General features: G+C 45.8%; 1 protein-coding gene across 1 annotated transcript in view; it reads right to left on the bottom strand.

The window, feature by feature from the left end:
* RAD21L1 (RAD21 cohesin complex component like 1) overlaps window positions 1-18,475 on the bottom strand; it is a 106,015-nt gene extending 87,540 nt beyond the window's left edge. Inside the window, exons 1-7 of the mRNA XM_069751049.1 lie at window positions 18,340-18,475; window positions 13,132-13,309; window positions 8,870-8,999; window positions 8,662-8,761; window positions 5,937-6,040; window positions 5,654-5,821; window positions 5,406-5,501 (exon numbers count right to left, since the gene is read on the bottom strand). Coding sequence (XP_069607150.1) covers window positions 5,406-5,501; window positions 5,654-5,821; window positions 5,937-6,040; window positions 8,662-8,761; window positions 8,870-8,999; window positions 13,132-13,275 — 742 coding nt within the window. The 5' untranslated portion in view covers window positions 13,276-13,309; window positions 18,340-18,475. The remainder of the gene's footprint in view (window positions 1-5,405; window positions 5,502-5,653; window positions 5,822-5,936; window positions 6,041-8,661; window positions 8,762-8,869; window positions 9,000-13,131; window positions 13,310-18,339) is intronic.
* Window positions 18,476-23,109: the final 4,634 nt, after the last annotated feature.

Here is a 23,109-nt window from a genome sequence, read left to right as displayed (position 1 = left end):
CATTTATCTCAGATGCTAATGGCGGTAAGAGCACCTGCCTCCCATTTTTAAGTGAAAGCCTCAGCGGAATTATGGTCTAGACCTAAGGTTAGGAAGATGAATGTTGTCTGGGAGATGAGAGAAAAGGAGACAGATGAACAACTCAATTGATGTCGTTTGGATGAATGCCATGATCAAAGGCGTATCTGGGGGGAAAAAGCTGGGGCATGTGCCCCGGGCGCAGCCGGCAGGGGGGGCGGTCAGGCCGCCTAATTCGGCGGTCCGCAGAAAAAACAATGATGGGAATGGTGGGGAAGGAGGCAATGATCGGGTGGTGGTGGAAAAGGCTGTGATGGAGGTGGTGGAAAGGGCAATGATGGGGGTGATGGAGAGGGCAATGACAGGGTGCTAGGGGAGAAAGCAATAATGGAGGTGGCGGAAAGGGCAATGATGGAGTGGTGGGGGAAGGCAATGATGGAGGTGGTGGAAAGAACAATGATGGTGGTGGTGGAAAGGGCAATAATGGGGGTGGTGGGGAGAAGGAAATGGTGGAGGTGGTGTAATGGGCAATGACGGGAGTGGTTGGGGAAAAGACAATGGTGGGGGAGGAGGAAATGATGGAGGTGGTGTAATGGGCAATGATATGGGTTGGTGGTTGAGAAAGCAATGATGGAGGTATGGGGGCATATATGAGGTAACAGTATGGGGGGATGGGTGCAGACAGCATTGGGAGTGAATGGGGGAATGTATGCGGACACAGTATGAGAAGCGATGTGAAAAATGTATGTGGACAGAGTACAAGAAGTGAGGGTGATGGGATGTATACAGACACAGTATGGGGAGTCAGGTGAGCAGGCAGTATAGAAAGTGAGGGAGTAAATATATGAGGAGACAGTATAGTGAACAGGGGGGGATGTGAAAGGAGACAGTATGAGGAGGGAGGGGAATAGTGTGAGGAGACAGTATGGGGTGAGAAAAGTGAGTGGGCCCAGAATAGAAACTGAGTAGTCGGGGCGTAGCATGGAGGGACAGTGTAAGGGCACAGCCAGGACGGGACAGTATACCAAGGAGGGGGGAGTATGATGACAGAGTACAGTATGAATACTGGGCTCTATAAGGTGGACACAGTATGAGGACAGTGTGAAAAGAGCCGGTATGGAAACGAGAGGTCAGTGTGAAGAGCATGTACCATAAGAGGGATAGTGTGGGGGTCATATTTTGTGAGGGGCAATTTATTCAGGAGCATTATAATGACACTTCTGTTTTTAAGGGCATCATGTGGAGCTTTTCTGCAAAAGAGCGGAGAAGATGGAAGTCTGCAGAGATGGCTGTGGATTACAAAACTCATCATGGAGTCTGGACAAAATGAAGAAAAAAAGGAGAACGACTCCAGAGACGACGATATCTATAAGGTACCTGGATGTAATTGTTATTTGTGATACTAACTAACACTCATCATTTTATTTGTTAAGAGCATTAAAGGGAATGTCCAGGTTTTTAATGAGTCTGCAGTCATTCTTTGTGACTGCAGACTTCTGAATTCTCAGTGCGCACTGCACGCTATCAGGATTCTCTCGTGCCGGCGATTTACATACATGCGGTCACGTGCTGACTAGAATGTGTGGCCCCACTTAATGAAAATGAACTGAGGCCGGCATGTCTAGTCGGAATGTGGTCAGAGGTATACAAATCGTATGCTTGTGCTGACATGACTGTCCACCGGCAACGGAGAATCCTAAAAGTGTGCAGTGCATTAGTTGTGAGAATTAAGAAGCCTGCGATGTCAGGATTCAGCTCTGCAGGTTCCAGTAGTCATCGCATGAACACTTCACTCATATGCGAATTTCATACTTGTGGTCCTGTGACAACGAGCTTCTCTCAGTTTTTCACTGAACATTGAGAGCATTAGGGAGAGCTGCTCGTGGGTACATGACTAAGTATGCAAATCGCATACCGTATATACTCGAGTATAAGCCGACCCGAGTATAAGCCGACCCCCCTAATTTTGCCACAAAAAACTGGGAAAACTTATTGACTCGAGTATAAGCCTAGGGTGGAAATGCAGCATTTACCGGTGAATTTCAAAAATAAAAATAGATCATTATTTCCCCATAGCTGTGCCATATAGTGCTCTACACCATTCATATTTCCCCATAGCTGTGCCCCATATAGTGCTCTGCACCGTTCACTGTGCCCCCTAGCTGTGCCATATACAGTGCTCTGCACCGTTCACTGTGCCCCATAGCTGTGCCATATACGGTGCTCTGCACCGTTCATTGTGCCCCCTAGCTGTGCCTTATACGGTGCTCTGCACCGTTCATTGTGCCCCCTAGCTGTGCCTTATACGGTGCTCTGCACCGTTCATTGTGCCCCCTAGCTGTGCCTTATACGGTGCTCTGCACCGTTCATTGTGCCCCCTAGCTGTGCCTTATACGGTGCTCTGCACCGTTCACTGTGCCCCATAGATGCTCCACATTAATCTGTGCTGCCGCTGCTACTGCTGCAATACAAAAAAAAAAACACATACTCACCTCCCTTGATTGCAGCTCCCAGCGACTCGTTCCGGCGCCTCCATCTTCCCGGCGTCTCTGCTCTGACTGATCAGGCAGAGGGCGCCGCGCACACTGTATGCGTCATCGCGCCCTCTGCCTGATCAGTCAGAGAGCGCAGACGCCGGGAAGATGGAGGCGCCGGCCGGGAAGATGGATCGGCGCCCGGCGGCTGGAACGAGGACAGGTGAATATAACATACTCACCTAGTCCTGGCGATCCTCGCGCTGTCCCCTCCTGTCTTCGGCGCTGCAGCTTCTTTCTCTATCAGCGGTCACCGGCACCGCTGATTAGAGAAATGAATAAGCGGCTCCGCCCCTATGGGAGGTGGAGCCGCTTATTCATTTCTGTAATGAGCGGTCCCACGTGACCGCTGAAGAGAGGAAGAAGCTGCAGCGCCGAAGCCCGTGGGACGGCAGGGACAGCGCGAGGATCGCTGGGACTAGGTAAGTATGCCTCAGCGCCCTCACCCCCTCACCTGCCGACCCCACCGCTACCGTGACTCGAGTATAAGCCGAGGGGGGCACTTTCAGCCCTAAAATTTGGGCTGAAAATCTCGGCTTATACTCGAGTATATACGGTATGTCCTGGCTGGGAGGGGTGGGGGGCACCAAACTGAATTCTTGCCCTGGGTGCCAGAAACCCTAGCTACACCTCTGGCCATGATCTATCACAGTGGTCCCCAACTCCAGGCCTCGAGGGCCGCCAACAGTGTAGGTTTTCAGGATTTCCTTAGTATTGCACAGGGGTTGGAATCATCACCTGTGCAGATGATCACATTACCACCAACGCAATACTAAAGAAATCCTGAAAACCTGCACTGTTGGCGGCCCTCGAGGCCTGGAGTTGGGGACCCCTGATCTATCATGTTGGTGTGGAGTAATAGGTGACTCAGTTTGCATTAAAGGTCAGAGCACCAGGTGTAAGGTGTAGTGGTCAACATGGGTAGGCACTCCATTAGTGTGAACTTGGTCTGGAACACCACAGCCAAATTAGATACAAAATGGGACAGAGTAATGGCATATGAAACAGGGGGGAGATGTCTCTTATCGAAGGCCGCCACTGAGCTGTAGAAGGAAGTCTCTTTGCAATTACATGATGCGCAGGTAATATGGGTGACTAGTGGAAGCTGGGCTGGTTGGTGTACGCGGTCTTCTTTTAGAGCGAACATGACAGGGGACAGAAAGTAAGAAAGAACAGGAGAATAAACAATGCTATTAGATGGAAGCACTGCAGACATACAAAGTGTCAGTCTCCTGAGGCAGACCGCCTATCAGGTCTAGAAAAGGAGTGAAATATAAACATAAGGATGAATGACCTCGGGGAGATCAAAACATCCAACACCACGGAGACACCATCACGTGTTTCTCAACGCAGTGATCCAGAATACTGCTCCCATCCCTTATGGGAAATATGCAAATGCATGTAGAAAAGCCGCGGAGACACCATCACGTGTTTCTCAACGCAAGCAATAAATAGCCAGGTCTTTCACCGGGAAGGAACAACCACGGGAAGGGCAGCATCCAAAAAGGAAAACCACCTATGCCAAAACATGGTATCCATCCACAGACAGCTGTTTTGGGGTATTTGCCATCAGTGTGGAGTAGGAAACTGACTATTAGAAGCAGTGCCTAGTGAAAGGACTATAAACATAAGGATGAATGACCTCGGGGAGATCAATGGATGCGGATGGATACCATGTTTTGGCATAGGTGGTTTTCCTTTTTGGATGCTGCCCTTCCTGTGGTTGTTCCTTCCCGGTGAAAGACCTGGCTATTTATTGCTTGCATTGAGAAACACGTGATGGTGTCTCCGCGGCTTTTCTACATAGAAAAGGAGTGAAGGCTGCCGTCCAGATGGCTGTGTCCTACGGCACCAGTCTGAGAGTGCTAAGGCTTCTTTCACACTAGCGTCGGGCTCGGCCCGTCGCAGTGCGTTGGGCCGAGGTTACCGACGCTAGCGTTGCCTCCGCCGCACAACGGGTGCAGCGGATGCTGCTTTTCAGCGCATCCGCTGCCCCATTGTAAGGTGCGGGGAGGTGGGGGAGGAGTTCCGGCCGCGCATGCGCGGTCGGAAAAGACGGTCCGTCGGCTGCAAAAAATGTTACATGGAACGTTTTTTGCGGCCGACGGTCGTCCGAAACACGGCGCAACCGTCGCACGACGGTTGCGACGTGTGGCAATCCGTCGCAATGCGTCGCGTAATGTTAGTCAATGGAGAAAAAACGCATCCTGCAAACACTTTTGCAGGATGCGTTTTTTCTGCAAAACGACGCATTGTGACGGATTGCAGTTAACGCTAGTGTGAAAGTAGCCTAAGGCTCTAGCTGCATCACCATCGCAAGAACACTGGAGCTGCTTGTACCGAGCAGAAGTGTGCACAGCAAAAATGGCAACATCTACGGAGAGAGGAAGGAAAGGCCGAAGCGCCAGAAGAGAACACGTATACAAGCCGGATTGGCCAGAGAGAAAGGCTGCAGCTAAGCCTCAGGTGAAGACCTGAACTAACTTTGAATTTTACTGGGAGGATTCCGTGTGGACCTGCTTGAAAAAAAAAATGTTGTGTACATACCCTAAGTATTTTATTGCATAAAAGCAAAAAACGCTGTAGGAGAGTGCAGCCTGGCAAGCAATTTAACACATATACCCTTGTACTTATACATGAGAGCCACCTTTTTGCATTGTTTTCCATTCGCATTACTCTAACAGTAATGTTGGCACTCTTTACAAAGTGAAAACTCTGCAATTACGCAATGGCTGTTATATAAATTTAAGCTACTGAATTATTAATTCTAATAGACAAATGCAGAATACCAATAAAGTAGCCAGAATAATTAATCAATTGTTCCCATTTTCTAATCCAAAGCAGAGCGCTTACCCTCTGGTGGCTGATCCTCTGGTGGAAGCGTTACATCTTGGCCTATATCTTTGTTTACACTCAGTTCATAGGATTCATTGAAAAGCTCGTTGTTATCTACATTTAAAAAAACAAAAACGAAAAAAAAAGTATAATTATGTTCTTGATGTAAACAACGAACAACCATTGTCTAAGTAATAGAAAGTATTAGAAGCTCAGAGTAGATCGGCAAACTAACCTTTGTATGGCTAGCTAAATATTCTGCTTACCAAAAAAATCTGATGTTGTTCCTTCATCTCCAAATAAGTCATCACCAAAGATATCTTTTGTATCAATAGGGAGGAGGGTAGAGCTCTGCTCGGGTACAATACTATTTGTGTTAACACCAAAGGAGACATCACTTGAAGAGCCATGCCTGAATATGTCTAGGTCATCTCCTGTAGGAAACAATCATGACAATCTAGTTGTGAGACCATCAGAAGCCACAAGCCTTAAATCTAGACCCACTACATAAAAATTATGTAGGAGTTTTGATCTAATATATATGCTCACCGAAGCCACTATGAAGAGTATGCTGTCTGTCAATATCCTCTCGAATTGTGATGTCCTCCACTCGGCTTTGGTTTAGTGTGAAATGATCAACTACATCAATTAAACTGTAAAAACATATCGGACAGGAGTAAATGCCAATTTGTGACCAATACAGCGCTAAAATAAATAAATGAGAGGGGAGACATCACACTTTTGGTTTTGCCAATATAAGTGCTGTGCTATCTGTACTTCTACAGCTGTGATGAAACTACAATTTTCAGCAAGCTGGGAGTTGCAGACAAATTGAAGAGCTGCAGGTTAGAGGCCGCTCTTTTCAAGCCTAGGATGCCCTCTAAAGGAGGTAACAAAATACACTGCTCAAAAAAAAAATATATATATATATATATAAAAGGGAACACTTAAACCCAATGTAACTCCAAGTCAATCACACTTCTGAGAAATCAACCTGTCCAGTTATGAAGCAACACTGATTGTGAATCAATTCCTTCTGCTGTTGTGCAAATGAAACAGACAACAGGTAGAAATGATAGGCAGTTAACAAGACAACCACTATAAAGGAGTGGTTCTGCAGGTGGTGACCACAGACTTTTTCTGTGCTCATCCTTTTTGGCTGTTTTGGTCACTTTTGCATTTTGTTACTGCTCTCACCCCTAGAGGTACAGTAGCATGAGGCGGTGTCGACACAGCAGTTGCTCAGGTAGTGCAGCTCATCCAGGATGGCACATCAATTCAAGCTGAGGAAAGAAGGGTAGATGTGTCTCATTACAGTGTCCAGAGCATGAAGCAGATACCAGCACACCAGGAGACGTGGAGGGGGCCGTACAAGGGCAACAACCCAGCAGCAGGACTGCCATCTCCTCCTTTGTGCAAGGAGGAACAGGAGGAGCAGTGCCAGTGTCCTGCAAATTGACCTCCAGCAGGCCACTAACATCCATGTGTCTACTCAAACTGACAAAAATAGACTGCATGAGGGTGGTATGAGGGCCCGATGTCCACAATTGGGTGTTGCGCTTACATCCCAACACCGTTCCGGGGTGATTGGCATTTGCCAGAGAACACCAAGATTGGCAGATTCAACTTTGGCACCCTGTGCTCTTCATGGATGAGAGCAGGTTAACACTGAGCACATGTGACAGTTTCTGGAGACTCCGTGGAGAACATTCTGCTGCCTGCAACATCCTCCAGCATGATCATTTCTTTGAAGGGCCGCAAAGCCCTCCATGTAATAGCCAGAGGTACCCTGATTGCCATTAGGTTCCCAGATGAGATCCTCATACCCGTTGTTAGAGCATATTCAGGTGCAGTAGGCCCTGGGTTCCTTTTGATGCATGGCAATGCTAGACCTCATGTGGCTGAAGTGTGTCAGCAATTCCCGCATGGTGAATGCACTGATGCTTTGGATTGGCCTGCCAGTTCCCCAGACCAGAATCCAATCGTGCACATCTGGGACATATCTCGCTCCATCCACAAATAACACGTTGCACCACAGACTGTCCAGGAGTTGACTAATGCTATAATCCAGGTCTGGAAGGAGATCCCTCAGGAGAACATCTGCTGCTTCATCAGGAGTATGCCCAGGCATTGTAGGGAGGTCACACAGGCACGTGGAGGTCACACGCACTACTGAGCATCATTTCCCTGTCTTGAGGCATTTTCACTGAAGTTGGATCAGCCTGTAATTTGATTCTCCACTTTGATTTTAAGCATCATTCCAAATCCAGACCTCAATGGCATATTCATGTTGATTTACATTGATTATTCATTACATCGTGGAATGCGTTAAGGGTAATAAAACATAAAAATAAAGATTTGCAACTGGAATATTTAATTCGATGATATCTAGAATGTGGTATTTTAGTGTTTCTTTTGTGTTTTTGAGCAGTGTTTCAAATTCAAATTGCATCCATATCAACCCCAAGACTTGATTCTGACCTCTATGAAGGGGGGCAGGCGTTGTTATAATTACTACTAGATGGTGGCCCGATTTTAACGCATTGGGTATTCTAGAATATGTATAGTAGTATATAGCACAGCCCACGCAGTATATAACACAGCCCACGCAGTATATACGTAGTATATAGCAATGTGGGCACCATATCCCTGTTAAAAAAAAAATAATTAAAATAAAAAATAGTTATATACTCACCTTCCGGCGGCCCCCGGATCCAGCCCAAGCCTTTAGCGACGCTCTGTTCCCAGTAATGCATTGTGGCAATAACATGTGATGATGTAGCGGTCTCGTGAGACCGCTACGTCATCTCCGGTCATTGCCGCAATGGATTCTTGGGACCGGAGAGTCGCGAGGAGCGGGAAAGGCGCCGGAAGGTGAGAATGATTTTTTTTTTTTTTTAATTATTATTTTTAACATTAGATCTTTTTACTATTGATGCTGCGTAGGCAGCATCAATAGTAAAAAGTTGGTCACATGGTTAATAGCAGCATTAACGGACTGCGTTACACCGCGGTGGAGGGCTGGAGGGCAGTATGGAGGGGGCACTGACTGGAGGGGAGTAGGGAAGGGGAATTCGTGGCCGCACTGTGCCTGACCCCAACTGGTCGCGACCAATCAGCGACGCGGGATTTCCGTGACAGACAGACGGAAGTACCCCTTAGACGATTATATAAATAGGTGATCATAATCAGGCTATCGGGCTGATATTAGCTGTAAATTTACAATTTCTACGGAGAAAAAAAACAAACAAAAACAACTTAATAAATTCAATACTTTAAATCAGGCAACTGCATGTCAAAGTCGGGAAAATCTTCAGGGAGAGTGATTGCATTGTAACTTGCTTCCTGGTTATTTTCCATAAGATCCAGAGCTCCTGTATAAATAACATACATTTTAAAATAAAACAATTTAAAAACAAATGCTGTTAACCACAATATAACAAAATAATTGTCACTTTTTAGGATCTAAGAGTTCAAGCCACCTGGACGAAATGTGATTTTCATATTGAGAAATGCTTCGTTACAGTCAGCTAAAAGATATTTTGCTTTTCGGTGGTATATCTTGACAACTCCAAGAAGTAAATGGCCTGACGTTCTGAGGGCGATGACGACCTGTCATGTGAAAAGAAAAGGGGATTTTACTATTCATCTTAAAATACTATTCTAAGGCAGGGTTCACATTAGCGTATGTGTACGCAGCGTATACCTACATACCGATCCGCATGCGTCTTGCGTACATATATTTAACATTGTGTACACAGGGACATGTGTTAGCATGCGGATGCATATGCATGCATTGTTTCGCGGTGTGCGGCGTACGCAACATGTTGCATTTTTTTGAGGCGTCAATTTAGCGCAGATGTCCGCATGCGGATGAGTGCGTCAAAACAACGCATTACTGTCTATGGGAACACATTGGTATGCAAAGACATGCGTACACATGCGTACTTTACACTAATCATGTCCAGGAAATGATGTCACCATCTGCATCTGTGGAGACAGGTAGTCCATTACTCTCAAGACTCTGGATGCAAGCACAAGACTCTGGATGTAAGTATAGAAGCTTTGAAAATGTACGTCTGTCTCACTACATTCTGTACTTAGGTTTTGTTTTCTGTTCTTTCTAGACTGTGTTTTCCTGTCCAGGACTCCTTGCCTGGCTTGCGCCTTCCTTTCCGTGAATACCTGTTGTGGTTGTGGATTGTTCCTGTGGCACTGTGTAAGTATGAGTGTGTGCACTATGTTGCTCTGCCCAGTCTCACACCCTTCATCACTTTGTGTCTTATGTTTTCCTTTTTTTCCTTGTAGACTGTGCGGTGCTGCTGTCCCAGTTTTGTGCTGCTTTTCCGCTGCGGTACTGCTGTCCCCGTGTTGGGCTGCTTTTCTGCTGCTGTGCTGCTGCCTGTAATGTAAGTATTGGCCTTCAAATTTTTTTTTGTTTTTGCTTTGGCTCTTTTAACAAGTTCAATTTTTCTTATCTGTTCTTTTCCCTAGTGTTTCACTTGACTGCTGCCTGCTCTTCAAACAGGTCCTCCAGTGAAGACCTGACTGCTTCCCAGGCTGGACATGACACGGATTATGTAATCACCGTTGATATACTGATTGGTATGTATTGACTGGCAATACTACATATGTGGTAAATCATGTATTTTGTTTACAGGAATCTTCCAGTGCAGAAGAGCAGGAGCAGTCAAGTGGAAATGAATCTTCCCAGGGTCTTTGGGTTCAAATTCCTGAGGAGGAAATGCGGGCTGTAAGTATTCTTTTCATTATCAGACTTGTAATTGGATTTTTTTTTCAGGTTTGTATCTTTAAAACTGTGACTTATTAATTTTTTTTTCTTTTATTTGATCTATAGGTTCAACAACGTGAGGAAGCTCAACATGTCATTGACAATGTCCTACTCATTCCACTGGTTCAAGAGCGTGCAGCGTTGCGGGACCCCCGTGATCATAATCATTCCGACTCAGTATGGATTCAACGAATCTGGGAAGAAGTGGCCAGATCGCTGTTGGATGATTGGTACCATGCAAGGCAAAAAGTCAGAAAGGATTTTCGTAAGTATTGCAATGTGGTCTCTGTTTTGCTGTAAATGTTGTTGTCTTTTTTTACATTTTTTTTTTTTCACTTCACAGTGAAGAGAGTAAAAGTTCGTTGATGTTCGACGAAGGATCGCTTCAATAAGGATATCAGACAGGAGATGTGGGTTAATAGTGGTGCTGCTCCAAAGCTTTCGAAGTACAAATACAATCATATGCTGTCTTTTCTGAGGCCTGAGCTTGCTCTGCAAACGTATCTTTTTTGTTGTCTGACTATTATATAAAAACTTTAAAAACATTTTTTTTTACTAATGTTTTTATTTTATTTTACCCAAAGAACCTGGATCTTCTTCTGTTGGAGCGGCCCCTCATCGACCAGCCAACGAACAGTCCCAATCATCCACCAGCGATGTAGCAACTAGGCAGGCTTCACAGCCTGGGGAATAGGCAGCCGGTCCATTAGGTTTTCCCCTCTCCCAGGCCTCTGCCACTGCTTTTGTTGGGACTTATCGTGGGCGGCAGAGGGCCTGGGAGAGGTCAGTCATGCCCGAGTTTATTGCTGCAAAAAAGAAAAAAAAAAGTGATTAGAGCGGGGTGTGTCGGGAAAACCTTACGCCTGAACATCATTCAGGCCTGCCAGACCGCTTACAGCCAGGCATTACAGCAGCAGCAGTCCTGAACTATCAGTCGCAGGCCAGATTTTACCAGCATCAACAAGCACAGCATCACTGGCCTGTTCCCCCAGTTCACAGCTACACCATGCTCCAGAGTGCGGCAGCCCTGCAGCAAGCAGCATCCACCACACTCCAGAGTGGAGTATCCCTGCAGCAGGCAGCATCCATCTCACTCCAGAGTGCAGTACCCCAGCAGCAAGCAGCATCCACCTCGCTCCTAAGTGCAGTACCCCAGCAGCAAGCAGCATCCACCTTGCTCCAGAGTGCAGTACCCAGTGCAGTACCCCAGCAGCAATAATCATCCACCTCGCTCCAGAGTGCAGAGTGTCTCTTTATGCGAAAACACACATGTGTATTCTATTGTTGAGTCAAGTTGTAACGGGTGTTTACTACTAATTAAACACCTCCAGTTAAAGTCAGCAAACATATGCAGTAAAGTCAAACATATAACATTTACTTAAGGTGTATTAAACCATATCGTCTTGCCATGCAAGACGTCCAATATCCGAAACAAAGTAAGCAGCAAACTTATCCCACAAGTGGGCAACTTCCACTGTTGTCCTCAACAGGCTCGTCAAGTTCTAATTATAGCCGCTCTTTTTCCAGGATGTAATTGTGCATAACACACACTTTGACCACATCATCAATTGTCTCAATTTTCAGATTGGTTGGTGTTCCAAAAGGCACACTGCACAGTTCTTCGTGCCTTTGTCAGTCGGTAGTTGAAAACTCTTTTGTTGTGATTCAAGTCCCGACTAAACTACGGTTTTATGAGGTTGGCACACATTTGAAACGCTTCATCCCCAATCACAGCAAACGTCATTGGTGGTCCTTCAGTTTTTGGAAGAGGTTGTAGCGGTGGAAAATTAAAATTGTTACCATGTAAACGTTAGCCCATGTCAGTCTGTGAGTCATTTCCTCGTCCAAATGAGCCAACGAAGACAAATCAACACTCTGCATCTGCAATCGCCATGAGAACAATCGATTGCAGAGTTCAGTTGTGGGAGGAATTCTGCACGAAGAACATCACATAAAGCATGGCAGGTATCTCCAACAATCTCAGAAAGGGTGGACACGCCAATCTGGAATTGGAAATGTAGAGATCTTAAGGTCTCTCCGGTAGCCAGGAATCTGGGGGAAAAAAAAAAAAAATCAGTACATGGCTTTTCTAACAATAATACTAATGACATGTGTTTATTTTTTCAAAATTACGTACGTCAAGGTCACCAACAGACGTTCCTCAGCCGGAATTGCTCTACGTAGTTGCGTGTCCTGTCTGGTGATGGATCCTCGCATACGTTGCAGCAATTCATCGAAGCTCTGTTCAGACATCCTTGTGTATTCGAAAAACTTCTCCGGGTTTTCACGCAGCTCGGTGTACAACGAGTGGTAGGCTCCACGGCTCTCTCAGACTTCTACGATGGGGTGTTGCCAGTAGCGACGACGTCTTCTCCGTCTTGCTCTTCTCCTTTCTTCTTCACAAGCCACAGCAAAGGCAAAAGCCAATTTAAATTCCAAATCTCACTGGCTGTGAGCGCCGGCCAGCCGGAAAGCACAGCGGTGACGTCACCGCTCTGCTTTCCGGCCGCTGTGCTCACAGCCAGTGCAGGAAAGCACAGCACCGGGGACAGACAGCGGAAGGTAAGTATGTAGTGTTTGTTTTTTCTACTTTTACGATGGTAACCAGGGTAAACATCGGGTTACTAAGCGCGGCCCTGCGCTTAGTAACCCGATGTTTACCCTGGTTACCGGCATCGTTGGTCGCTGGAGAGCCGTCTGTGTGACAGCTCTCCAGCAACCAAACAGCGACGCTGCAGCGATCGACATCGTTGTCGGTATCGCTGCAGCGTCGTTTAGTGTGACGGTACCTTTAGCTAACCTCAGAGAACAATGATTGTGGCAGAAGTTATTGTGAAGTGATACTTTTTGTATGAGCTTCACTTCTTTCATAGTGCCAGTCAACTTTAGAAAAGTTTTTTTTTCCCCCTATGTACCTTGTCTAAATAACGATACTGTAAAAAGGGCACATACCTTTGGTGCCATGATGCTTTGAATGGCTGTTTCGAGGTTGCATTCGAATATGTGAGCCTTGGTCAGTTTCTTCTCCCAGTGTGCAGCAATCCAAATCTTGGAAAGGATGCCTCGTTTGCCCAGAAGCAGATAAGTGTAAAACATAGTTTCACTGAAAGAAAAGTGCTGACAAATACAGCTGAAAAAAAACAGAGAGTGATCGTTATTAATAAAGTGGTTAAGCATAGCAATAAAATCTGTAAACTGGAGCAACAATAGTGTAAGTACAGACACTATATAGTAATGCACTATAATCTGCTCATTACGGCATAACTAGTCTGTTAATATTACCAGGAGGGCTTTGTATATATTGCCGATATGGTCTCTCTCAGTTTTTCATGCAGAGTATAGTTAGATTTACTCCCATCTGTCTTTGTTGGACCAAACTTATCCATTTGGTAAAATCTAACCTACAAATTGCTGCTTCTATAATACATTGTGGATTTTACACCTGGAAAAATCTGGATGGAAAATCCACAGTGTATCATTCCCATGTGGTCGAAATCTAAATGTAGAAGAGAAACATTTTACACCTTGTCTATTCAAGATGTAACGACTACATAATGTCGGATCACTGCTGCGGCTGGGGGCATCTACATCGTGCATAAAGCTTAAAATTAAAAGATTACAGAATGATCTATGATATTACCCATTCGTAATCTAATAGAAACGTCATCTCTGTGAGTCTTAAGCTACATTTTGAAGATGCTATCTAACAAAACTTCCACTGAGACGTCCTCCCCACGGACCAGATCTGCCCAACTGGATCACATTCAATGTTTCTTGTTGTTATTACTGTCATGGGAGCCCTGATTGACCACATTACAGTAGATGGACTGTAAGTGACATGAAGCAGAGTTCTCCCATGTAGTAGAGTAAGATGCGTTATAACTTGGAACAGAAAGCATTTATTGTTCTGGAAAGCATTACTGTGTAAGATCACTCATGGAAAAAAAATCCTTACACTGGGGAGGAACTTAATGTTCATGTTTATACCTTTGGTGTTATAAATGGGATTGTCCTGGCAAACTCTCCCATGTGGAGAGACACTAGTGCACACTAGGAGGTATAGTTGCTGAGGAAACTGTCTGACGCCAGTGAGTATCATTCACTAGTTTTATTAACTAGGGTAGGTCTTGTGTATTATATTATAGTATTTAGTTGTTGTCACGCTGCAGCTATGCAGGTAACTGTAACTTCCACCAGATGGCAACAGAGTGGAAGGAAAGTAACAAGTCTGCAAGGGCAGACCTGCAATGCTGCAGCTTAGGCTACGTTCAGACTAGCGTTGTGCTAGTGTGCGTCGGGTTAGCGTCGGGCGACGCAGCGGCGACGCACGCGTCATGCGCCCCTATGTTTAACATGGGGGACGCATGCGTTTTTGTTTGTTACGTTTTGCGATCCATGCGTCTTTTTTGCCGCAAGCGTCGGACCAAGAAAACGCAACAAGTTGCATTTTTCTTGCGTCCGATTTTTGGCAAAAAATGACGCACGCGTCGCAAAACGCAGCGTTTTTGCGTGCGTTTTGCCGCGTTTTTGCGTGCGTTGTGCCGCCGACGCAGCGGCGCACAACGCTAGTCTGAACGTAGCCTAAGGCTTCTTTCACACTTCCGTCGGTACGGGGCCGTCACAAAGCGTCGGTGCAAGATACCGACGGACAGTGGTGATTTTCTGCACAACGTGGGCAGCGGATGCAGTGTTTCAACGCGCCCGCTGCCCAAAGTAAACTCCTAGGGAGGAGGGGGTAGAGTTACGGCCGGGCATGCGCAGTTTAAAATCAGGACACGACGTACGAAAAAACGTTCCCTTGAACGCTTTTTCGCTGCGACGGTCCGCCAAATACCGACGCATCCAGTGCACGACGGAAGCGACGTGTGGCCATACGTCGCGATCTGTCGGCAATACAAGTCTATGGGGAAAAAAACGCATCCTGTGGGCACATTTACAGGATGCGTTTTTTTCCCCCAAAACGACGCATTGTGACGGACCTAAAAAGACGGAAGTGTGAAAGTAGCCTAAGCTACCACCAGGTGGCAGCAGAATAGTCAAACAAGCCGAGTGAAAACCTAGACCGTCACGCAGTACAAAGGGAAAAAACAATAACAGAGTCAGTGGAGAGCCAAAAGGGTCAAATACCAGACAAGAGGCAGAAGTACCAGGGACAAAGTCAAGTCAGAGTCAAAACAGAGTCAAACATAGAAATCCAAAAGCAATCAGGAAACACTAAGACAAGACAGGCAGGGGAGGAATAGATATGTGAAAAGTCAGAAAGCGCAGCAGGACAAATCCGAATACTAACGGAGTCAGGTACTCACGCCATTACAGAATGCTGTAGATAAGCCACTGATGCCGATGGGCTTAGCTCACCTTCGATTTTGGGGGTGACAGGTTCCCTTTAAGCCTTGACATGATCAGCCCGGCAAAAGTATGATAGAATTCAAAACCCAGACCGGATCATGACAGTTGTACCGTCCACTGTGAGATAATATGGGACAGTATTCCTGAGGAACTCCTTTAAATAAACCCTGTAACGCCCCAAATAGGTATAGATGTTTGGATTCATACTGTCCACATTTCTGAGATGGCTAAGTCCCAACCTCAGAATGGATGTAAAAAAGCTTAGAAACAAGGGATAGGGTTAAATCTTTGCAATCAATATTTTGCTTATTCACAGTGTGGCTGAGTCACACATATGGCAATCACGGTACAAGTATGGACTACGGTGTCCGGAGCAGCCTTGTGTCTCTTGACCATCAACTATCAGCCCCATTTATGCCTAGGAGGTTGTTGAGTTTCAGTCAGGACCATTGCAATCTGTACGTGGACGGTGACTTTTGGACGTGTGACACCCTAAGACCAGTCCAGGGTGTATAAAAATCATGATAGTTTCATCCAGAAAAGTCACTACACGTACTGGGAGACACTGACATGTGAAAGAAGCTTTATCTGAATAGTTAGCAGCGCACAGCTGCCATATTTTATTACAGCACCCCATGGCAGCATATGATCAGCCAACACACAGCTGTCATGCTGTATTACAGTACAGCCCCTAACTCCAGGATACCGTCATCCAGCGCACAGCAGCTAGCATTACAGTGCTATGAAGAAAATAGACGCTTTGCTCTTGCATATGCTGCAAGTGTGGTAGCAGCAGAGACAAATGCTGCAGGTGTGGTAGGGGCAGGGACAAATGCAACAGATGTAGCAGCAGAAGCACATGTGGTGGCGTTAGAGAGGCATGCCGCAGATGTAGTGTCAGCAGAGGAGCAGGCCACAGGTGTGGTAGCGGCAGAGAGGCATGCCACAGATGTAGTGTCATCAGAGGCATGCCACACATGTGGCGTCCGCAGACGCACAGGATGTGGTAGCAGCAGAGGCATGCTGCAGATGTAGTGTCAGCAGAGGAGCAGGCCACAGGTGTGGTAGCGGCAGAGAGGCATGCCACAGATGTAGTGTCATCAGAGGCATGCCACACATGTGGCGTCCGCAGACGCACAGGATGTGGTAGCAGCAGAGGCATGCTGCAGATGTAGTGTCAGCAGAGGAGCAGGCCACAGGTGTGGTAGCGGCAGAGAGGCATGCCACAGATGTAGTGTCATCAGAGGCATGCCACACATGTGGGGTCCGCAGACGCACAGGATGTGGTAGCAGCAGAGGCATGCTGCAGATGTAGTGTCAGCAGAGGAGCAGGCCACAGGTGTGGTAGCGGCAGAGAGGCATGCCACAGATGTAGTGTCATCAGAGGCATGCCACACATGTGGCGTCCGCAGACGCACAGGATGTGGTAGCAGCAGAGGCATGCTGCAGATGTAGTGTCAGCAGAGGAGCAGGCCACAGGTGTGGTAGCGGCAGAGAGGCATGCCACAGATGTAGTGTCATCAGAGGCATGCCACACATGTGGCGTCCGCAGACGCACAGGATGTGGTAGCAGCAGAGGCATGCTGCAGATGTAGTGTCAGCAGAGGAGCAGGCCACAGGTGTGGTAGCGGCAGAGAGGCATGCCACAGATGTAGTGTCATCAGAGGCATGCCACACATGTGGCGTCCGCAGACGCACAGGATGTGGTAGCAGCAGAGGCATGCTGCAGATGTAGTGGTGGTAGAGGAGCAAGCCACAGGTGTGGTAGCGGCAGAGAGGCATGCCACAGATGTAGTGTCATCAGAGGCGCAGGCTACAGGTGTAGTGGAAGAGAGGCATGCCACACATGTGGCGTCCGCAGACGCACAGGATGTGGTAGCAGCAGAGGCATGCTGCAGATGTAGCGGTGGTAGAGGAGCAAGCCACAGGTGTGGTAGCGGCACGCCGCAGATGTAGTGGCGGCAGAGGCACAGGTTGCATTTTTTCCTCCCTTAAAATGATAACCTCTTGAACAGAAACCAAATGGAATGTGGTCTGTCTGGGGGGAAAAATGTCAGTCATAGGCTGGATCCATGTTATTATTCATATAATGGAAAATAAAAACAGATTGCTGAATGCTGTTGTGAATTCAGCCTTTGCCAAACTGTGTTTCACCACAAAACGGCCACCAACAGACCCCCCCTCTCCCGCCCCCCCCCCATTTAATTGGGCCATGGTATTAAATGTAAAGGATTATTTACTGCACCTATCTGTATAGAAAACTGCAGCCAATTACACCAGCTTATAAAATAAAAAGTCATGCCAGCACATACCAGGTCACCGTGGATGAGGATGGCGTAAACGGTGGAGGTCTTCCAAGCAAATACAAAAAATGTGCTCTTAAAACAGAGCAGGAGCAGAGCTCAGGCCTGTGTCTTCACTACTTCACTCTCTTATTTATGTTTTCTGTTGCAGATTATTATTTTAATTAACAACATGTGCATTATTTTTCCTCACAAAAAGTAAAATCTGTGAAAAATAATTGAATGCAAAATTGTTACCTTTACTACAACTCCCAACAAAAGATCCCAAGGTTACAATGGCAAGTAGTATTATTTATTCTAAACTTTAGATGCAGTGTGGTACTACAACTCCCAGCATGCTTTGTTTGGATTCACCTCCGCTACCGGTACACTGAAATCAGACGGCACAAACTATAAACTGTATGCGGCACTACAAGAGCATAACACCGGCATTAGGCCTCCGTGGCGGCCGAGACTAAAGGCAGCGTAACGTACACACGGACCCAACACCGAAAGGACGGAGACCTACTGCTGCCGAGGCGAGAGATTCAAACTGTGATGTCACGTGATCGATCATCGAACTACCAGGCATCTTGCATCACGTTACCGGGTAGGCGCGGATCACAAGCTCCTCACGCTCACAGAGATGGGCGCCGCTCCCTCACACTTCTCATGTACACAGGTGTACGCTCACAGTCACCTCCTACTAAATAAAAGGATTGCCTCACAGTCACAGGCAAACAGGTCCTAACCATGTACTGCTGTTACTTGATGGTAACCTAACAGATATTACCTCACAGCTACTGCAACATGCAGGTATTACCTCACAGATACAGGGATTACCTCACAGATACAGGAATTACCTCACAGATACAGGGATTACCTCACAGATACAGGGATTACCTCACAGATACAGGGATTACCTCACAGATACAGGGATTACCTCACAGATACAGGAATTACCTCACAGATACAGGGATTACCTCACAGATACAGGGATTACCTCACAGATACAGGGATTACCTCACAGATAAAGGGATTATCTCACAGATACAGGGATTACCTCACAGATAAAGGGATTATCTCACAGATAAAGGGATTATCTCACAGATACAGGGATTACCTCACAGATACAGGGATTATCTCACAGATACAGGGTTTACCTCACAGATACAGGGATTACCTCACAGATACAGGGATTACCTCACAGATACAGGGATTACCTCACAGATACAGGGATTACCTCACAGATACAGGAATTACCTCACAGATACAGGGATTACCTCACAGATACAGGGATTATCTCACAGATACAGGGATTATCTCACAGATACAGGAATTACCTCACAGATACAGGGATTATCTCACAGATAAAGGGATTACCTCACAGATACAGGAATTACCTCACAGATACAGGGATTACCTCACAGATACAGGTATTACCTCACAGATACAGGGATTATCTCACAGATACAGGGATTACCTCACAGATACAGGAATTACCTCACATATACAGGGATTACCTCACAGATACAGGTATTACCTCACAGATAAAGGGATTGTCGCACAGATACAGGGATTACCTCATAGATACAGGAATTACCTCACAGATACAGGGATTATCTCACAGATACAGGGATTATCTCACAGATACAGGAATTACCTCACAGATACAGGTATTACCTCACAGATACAGGGATTATCTCACAGATACAGGGATTATCTCACAGATACAGGGATTATCTCACAGATACAGGGATTATCTCACAGATACAGGGATTATCGCACAGATACAGGGATTACCTCACAGATACAGGGATTACCTCACAGATACAGGGATTATCTCACAGATACAGGGATTACCTCACAGATAAAGGCATTACCTCACAGATACAGGTATTACCTCACAGATACAGGTATTACCTCACAGATAAAAGGATTATCTCACAGATACAGGGATTACCTCACAGATACAGGAATTACCTCACAGATACAGGAATTACCTCACAGATACAGGAATTACCTCACAGATACAGGGATTACCTCACAGATAAAGGGATTATCTCACAGATACAGGGTTTATCTCACAGATACAGGTATTACCTCACAGATAAAGGGATTATCTCACAGATACAGGGATTATCTCACAGATACAGGGATTATCGCACAGATACAGGGGCACGGTGGCGCAGTGGTTAGCACTGCAGCCTTGCAGCGCTGGGGTCCTGGGTTCTAATCTCACCCAGGACAACATCTGCAAAGAGTTTGTATGTTCTCTCCGTGTTTGCGTGGGTTTCCTCCGGGTTCTCCGGTTTCCTCCCACATTCCAAAGACATACTGATAGGGATTCTAGATTGTGAGCCCCATCAGGGACAGTGATGATAATGTGTGCAAAAACTGTAAAGCGCTGCGGAATATGTTAGCGCTATATAAAAATAAAGATTATTATTATTACCTCACAGATACAGGGATTACCTCACAGATACAGGGATTATCTCACAGATAAAGGCATTACCTCACAGATACAGGTATTACCTCACAGATACAGGTATTACCTCACAGATAAAGGGATTACCTCACAGATAAAGGGATTATCTCATGGCCACCTCACAGATATAAAAGTATTACCTCACAGTCTCTTCATTAATACATATATTGCCTAACAGATACAGGTATTAGCTCACAGTCACCTCACAGATGCAGCTATTACCGCACATTACCTCACAGATGCAGGTATTACATCACAGTCATCTCTTGGTACAGGTATTACCTCAAAGTCACCTCACAGGTACAGATATCACTTCAAATTTGCCACACAAATACAGGTATTACCTCACAGTGCTTCACAGATACAGGTATTACCACAGTTACTCACAGATACAGGTATCACATGTGCTTAACATATACAGGTATTACCACACAGATAAAGGTACTACCTCACAGTCACCTCATAGTACATGTGTTGTCTTACAGCTACATGTATTACCTCACAGATAAAGGGATCACTTCACATTTGCCACACAAATCCAGGTATTACCTCACAGATACAGGTATTACCTCACAGATACAGGTATTACCTCACAGATACAGGGATTATCTCACAGATAAAGGGATTATCTCACAGATAAAGGGATTATCTCACAGATACAGGGATTATCTCACAGATACAGGGATTATCGCACAGATACAGGGATTACCTCACAGATACAGGGATTACCTCACAGATACAGGAATTACCTCACAGATACAGGAATTACCTCACAGATACAGGAATTACCTCACAGATACAGGAATTACCTCACAGATACAGGGATTACCTCACAGATAAAGGGATTATCTCACAGATACAGGGTTTATCTCACAGATACAGGTATTACCTCACAGATAAAGGGATTATCCCACAGATACTGGGATTACCTCACAGATACAGGGATTACCTCACAGATAAAGGGATTATCTCATAGATACAGGGATTACCTCACAAATACAGGTATTATCTCACAGATACAGGTATTACCTCACAGATAAAGGGATTACCTCACAGATAAAGGGATTATCTCATGGCCACCTCACAGATATAAAAGTATTACCTCACAGTCTCTTCATTAATACATATATTGCCTAACAGATACAGGTATTAGCTCACAGTCACCTCACAGATGCAGCTATTACCGCACATTACCTCACAGATGCAGGTATTACATCACAGTCATCTCTTGGTACAGGTATTACCTCAAAGTCACCTCACAGGTACAGATATCACTTCAAATTTGCCACACAAATACAGGTATTACCTCACAGTGCTTCACAGATACAGGTATTACCACAGTTACTCACAGATACAGGTATCACATGTGCTTAACATATACAGGTATTACCACACAGATAAAGGTACTACCTCACAGTCACCTCATAGTACATGTGTTGTCTTACAGCTACATGTATTACCTCACAGTTAAAGGGATCACTTCACATTTGCCACACAAATCCGGGTATTGTTTCACAGATACAAGTATTACCTCATAGTACAGGTATTACCTCCCAGTTACTCACAGATGCAGGTATTAGGCTCACAGTCACCTCACAGAAACAGCTATTATTGCACATCACCTGACAGATGCAGGTATTACATCACAATCATCTCTTGGTACAGGCATTACCTCACTGTCACCTCACATATACTGGTATCACTTCACATTTGCGACACAAATACAGGTATTACCTCAGTGCTTCACCGATACAGGTATTACCTCATAGTACAGGTATCACTTCACAGTCACCTCACAGATATATATTACTTCATAGTACAGGTATTACCACAAAGATACAGGTATCACTTCATATTCGCCTCACACATACAGGTATTACCTCACAGTGACCACACAGATACATGTATAACCTCACAGTTACAGGTATTACCTCACAGTCGCCTCACAGATACAGATATTACCTCACAATCGCCTCACAAATACAGATATTACCTCACAGTCACCACACATATACTGTACATGTATTACCTCATAGATACAGGTATTAACTCATGGTCACCTCATAAATACAGGTATTACTTCATTGCTACAGGTATTGCTTTATGTTTACTTCAGAGATACAATTATTACCTCACAGTTGCATCTTAGATTCAGACTTTGCCTCCTGGTCACCACATAGATCATATTCATCACTGTTGCTCACATGGGCACCTGCTGCAGGCGCAGAGAGGAGACATCGCAGGAGCTGGGTGAGTTTTTCCCGGGAGGTAAGTGGGTAGCACACAGGAGATGGGAGGCGGGAGGGGACGCACAAACTTTATTTTTAAGGGAAAATTAAAAAAAAACATTGATTTTTCATTCCTTCTCTCCAGCGAACGCTGCTGGGGAGAAGGAACGAATGCCGGCATCAGGACCACACGCAGCGGGGACAGTGCTTACTGTAGCGCTGTCTCTCCTGCGGGCGGTACGTGCACACGGAGGAGAGTGTACACTGTTCTCCGTGTGCACGTGTGCTGTCCGTAGTGTGGTCCGTGCTGCCGGTAAAAAACAGACATGTCTACGTGTTTTGCACACGGACACACGGTCCATGTGAAAACACGCACATGTGCAGAAACACATAGATCCTAATGGGTCTACGTGTGTCAGTGTCTCCGTTACATGAGAAAACTGTCACTACACGTACCGGAGACACTGACGTGTGAAAGAGGCCTTACTGAGAAATCAGCATTTCAAATTATATGGAAATGAAGATTAACCCCTTTCTGACATCGGACGTACTATCCCGTCGAGGTGGGGTGGGCCCCTATGAC

This window comes from Ranitomeya imitator, chromosome 2 (assembly GCF_032444005.1).
Source record: "Ranitomeya imitator isolate aRanImi1 chromosome 2, aRanImi1.pri, whole genome shotgun sequence".
In the NCBI taxonomy this organism is placed as follows: Eukaryota; Metazoa; Chordata; class Amphibia; order Anura; family Dendrobatidae; genus Ranitomeya; species Ranitomeya imitator.
This window is presented reverse-complemented; position numbering and strand designations above follow the sequence as displayed.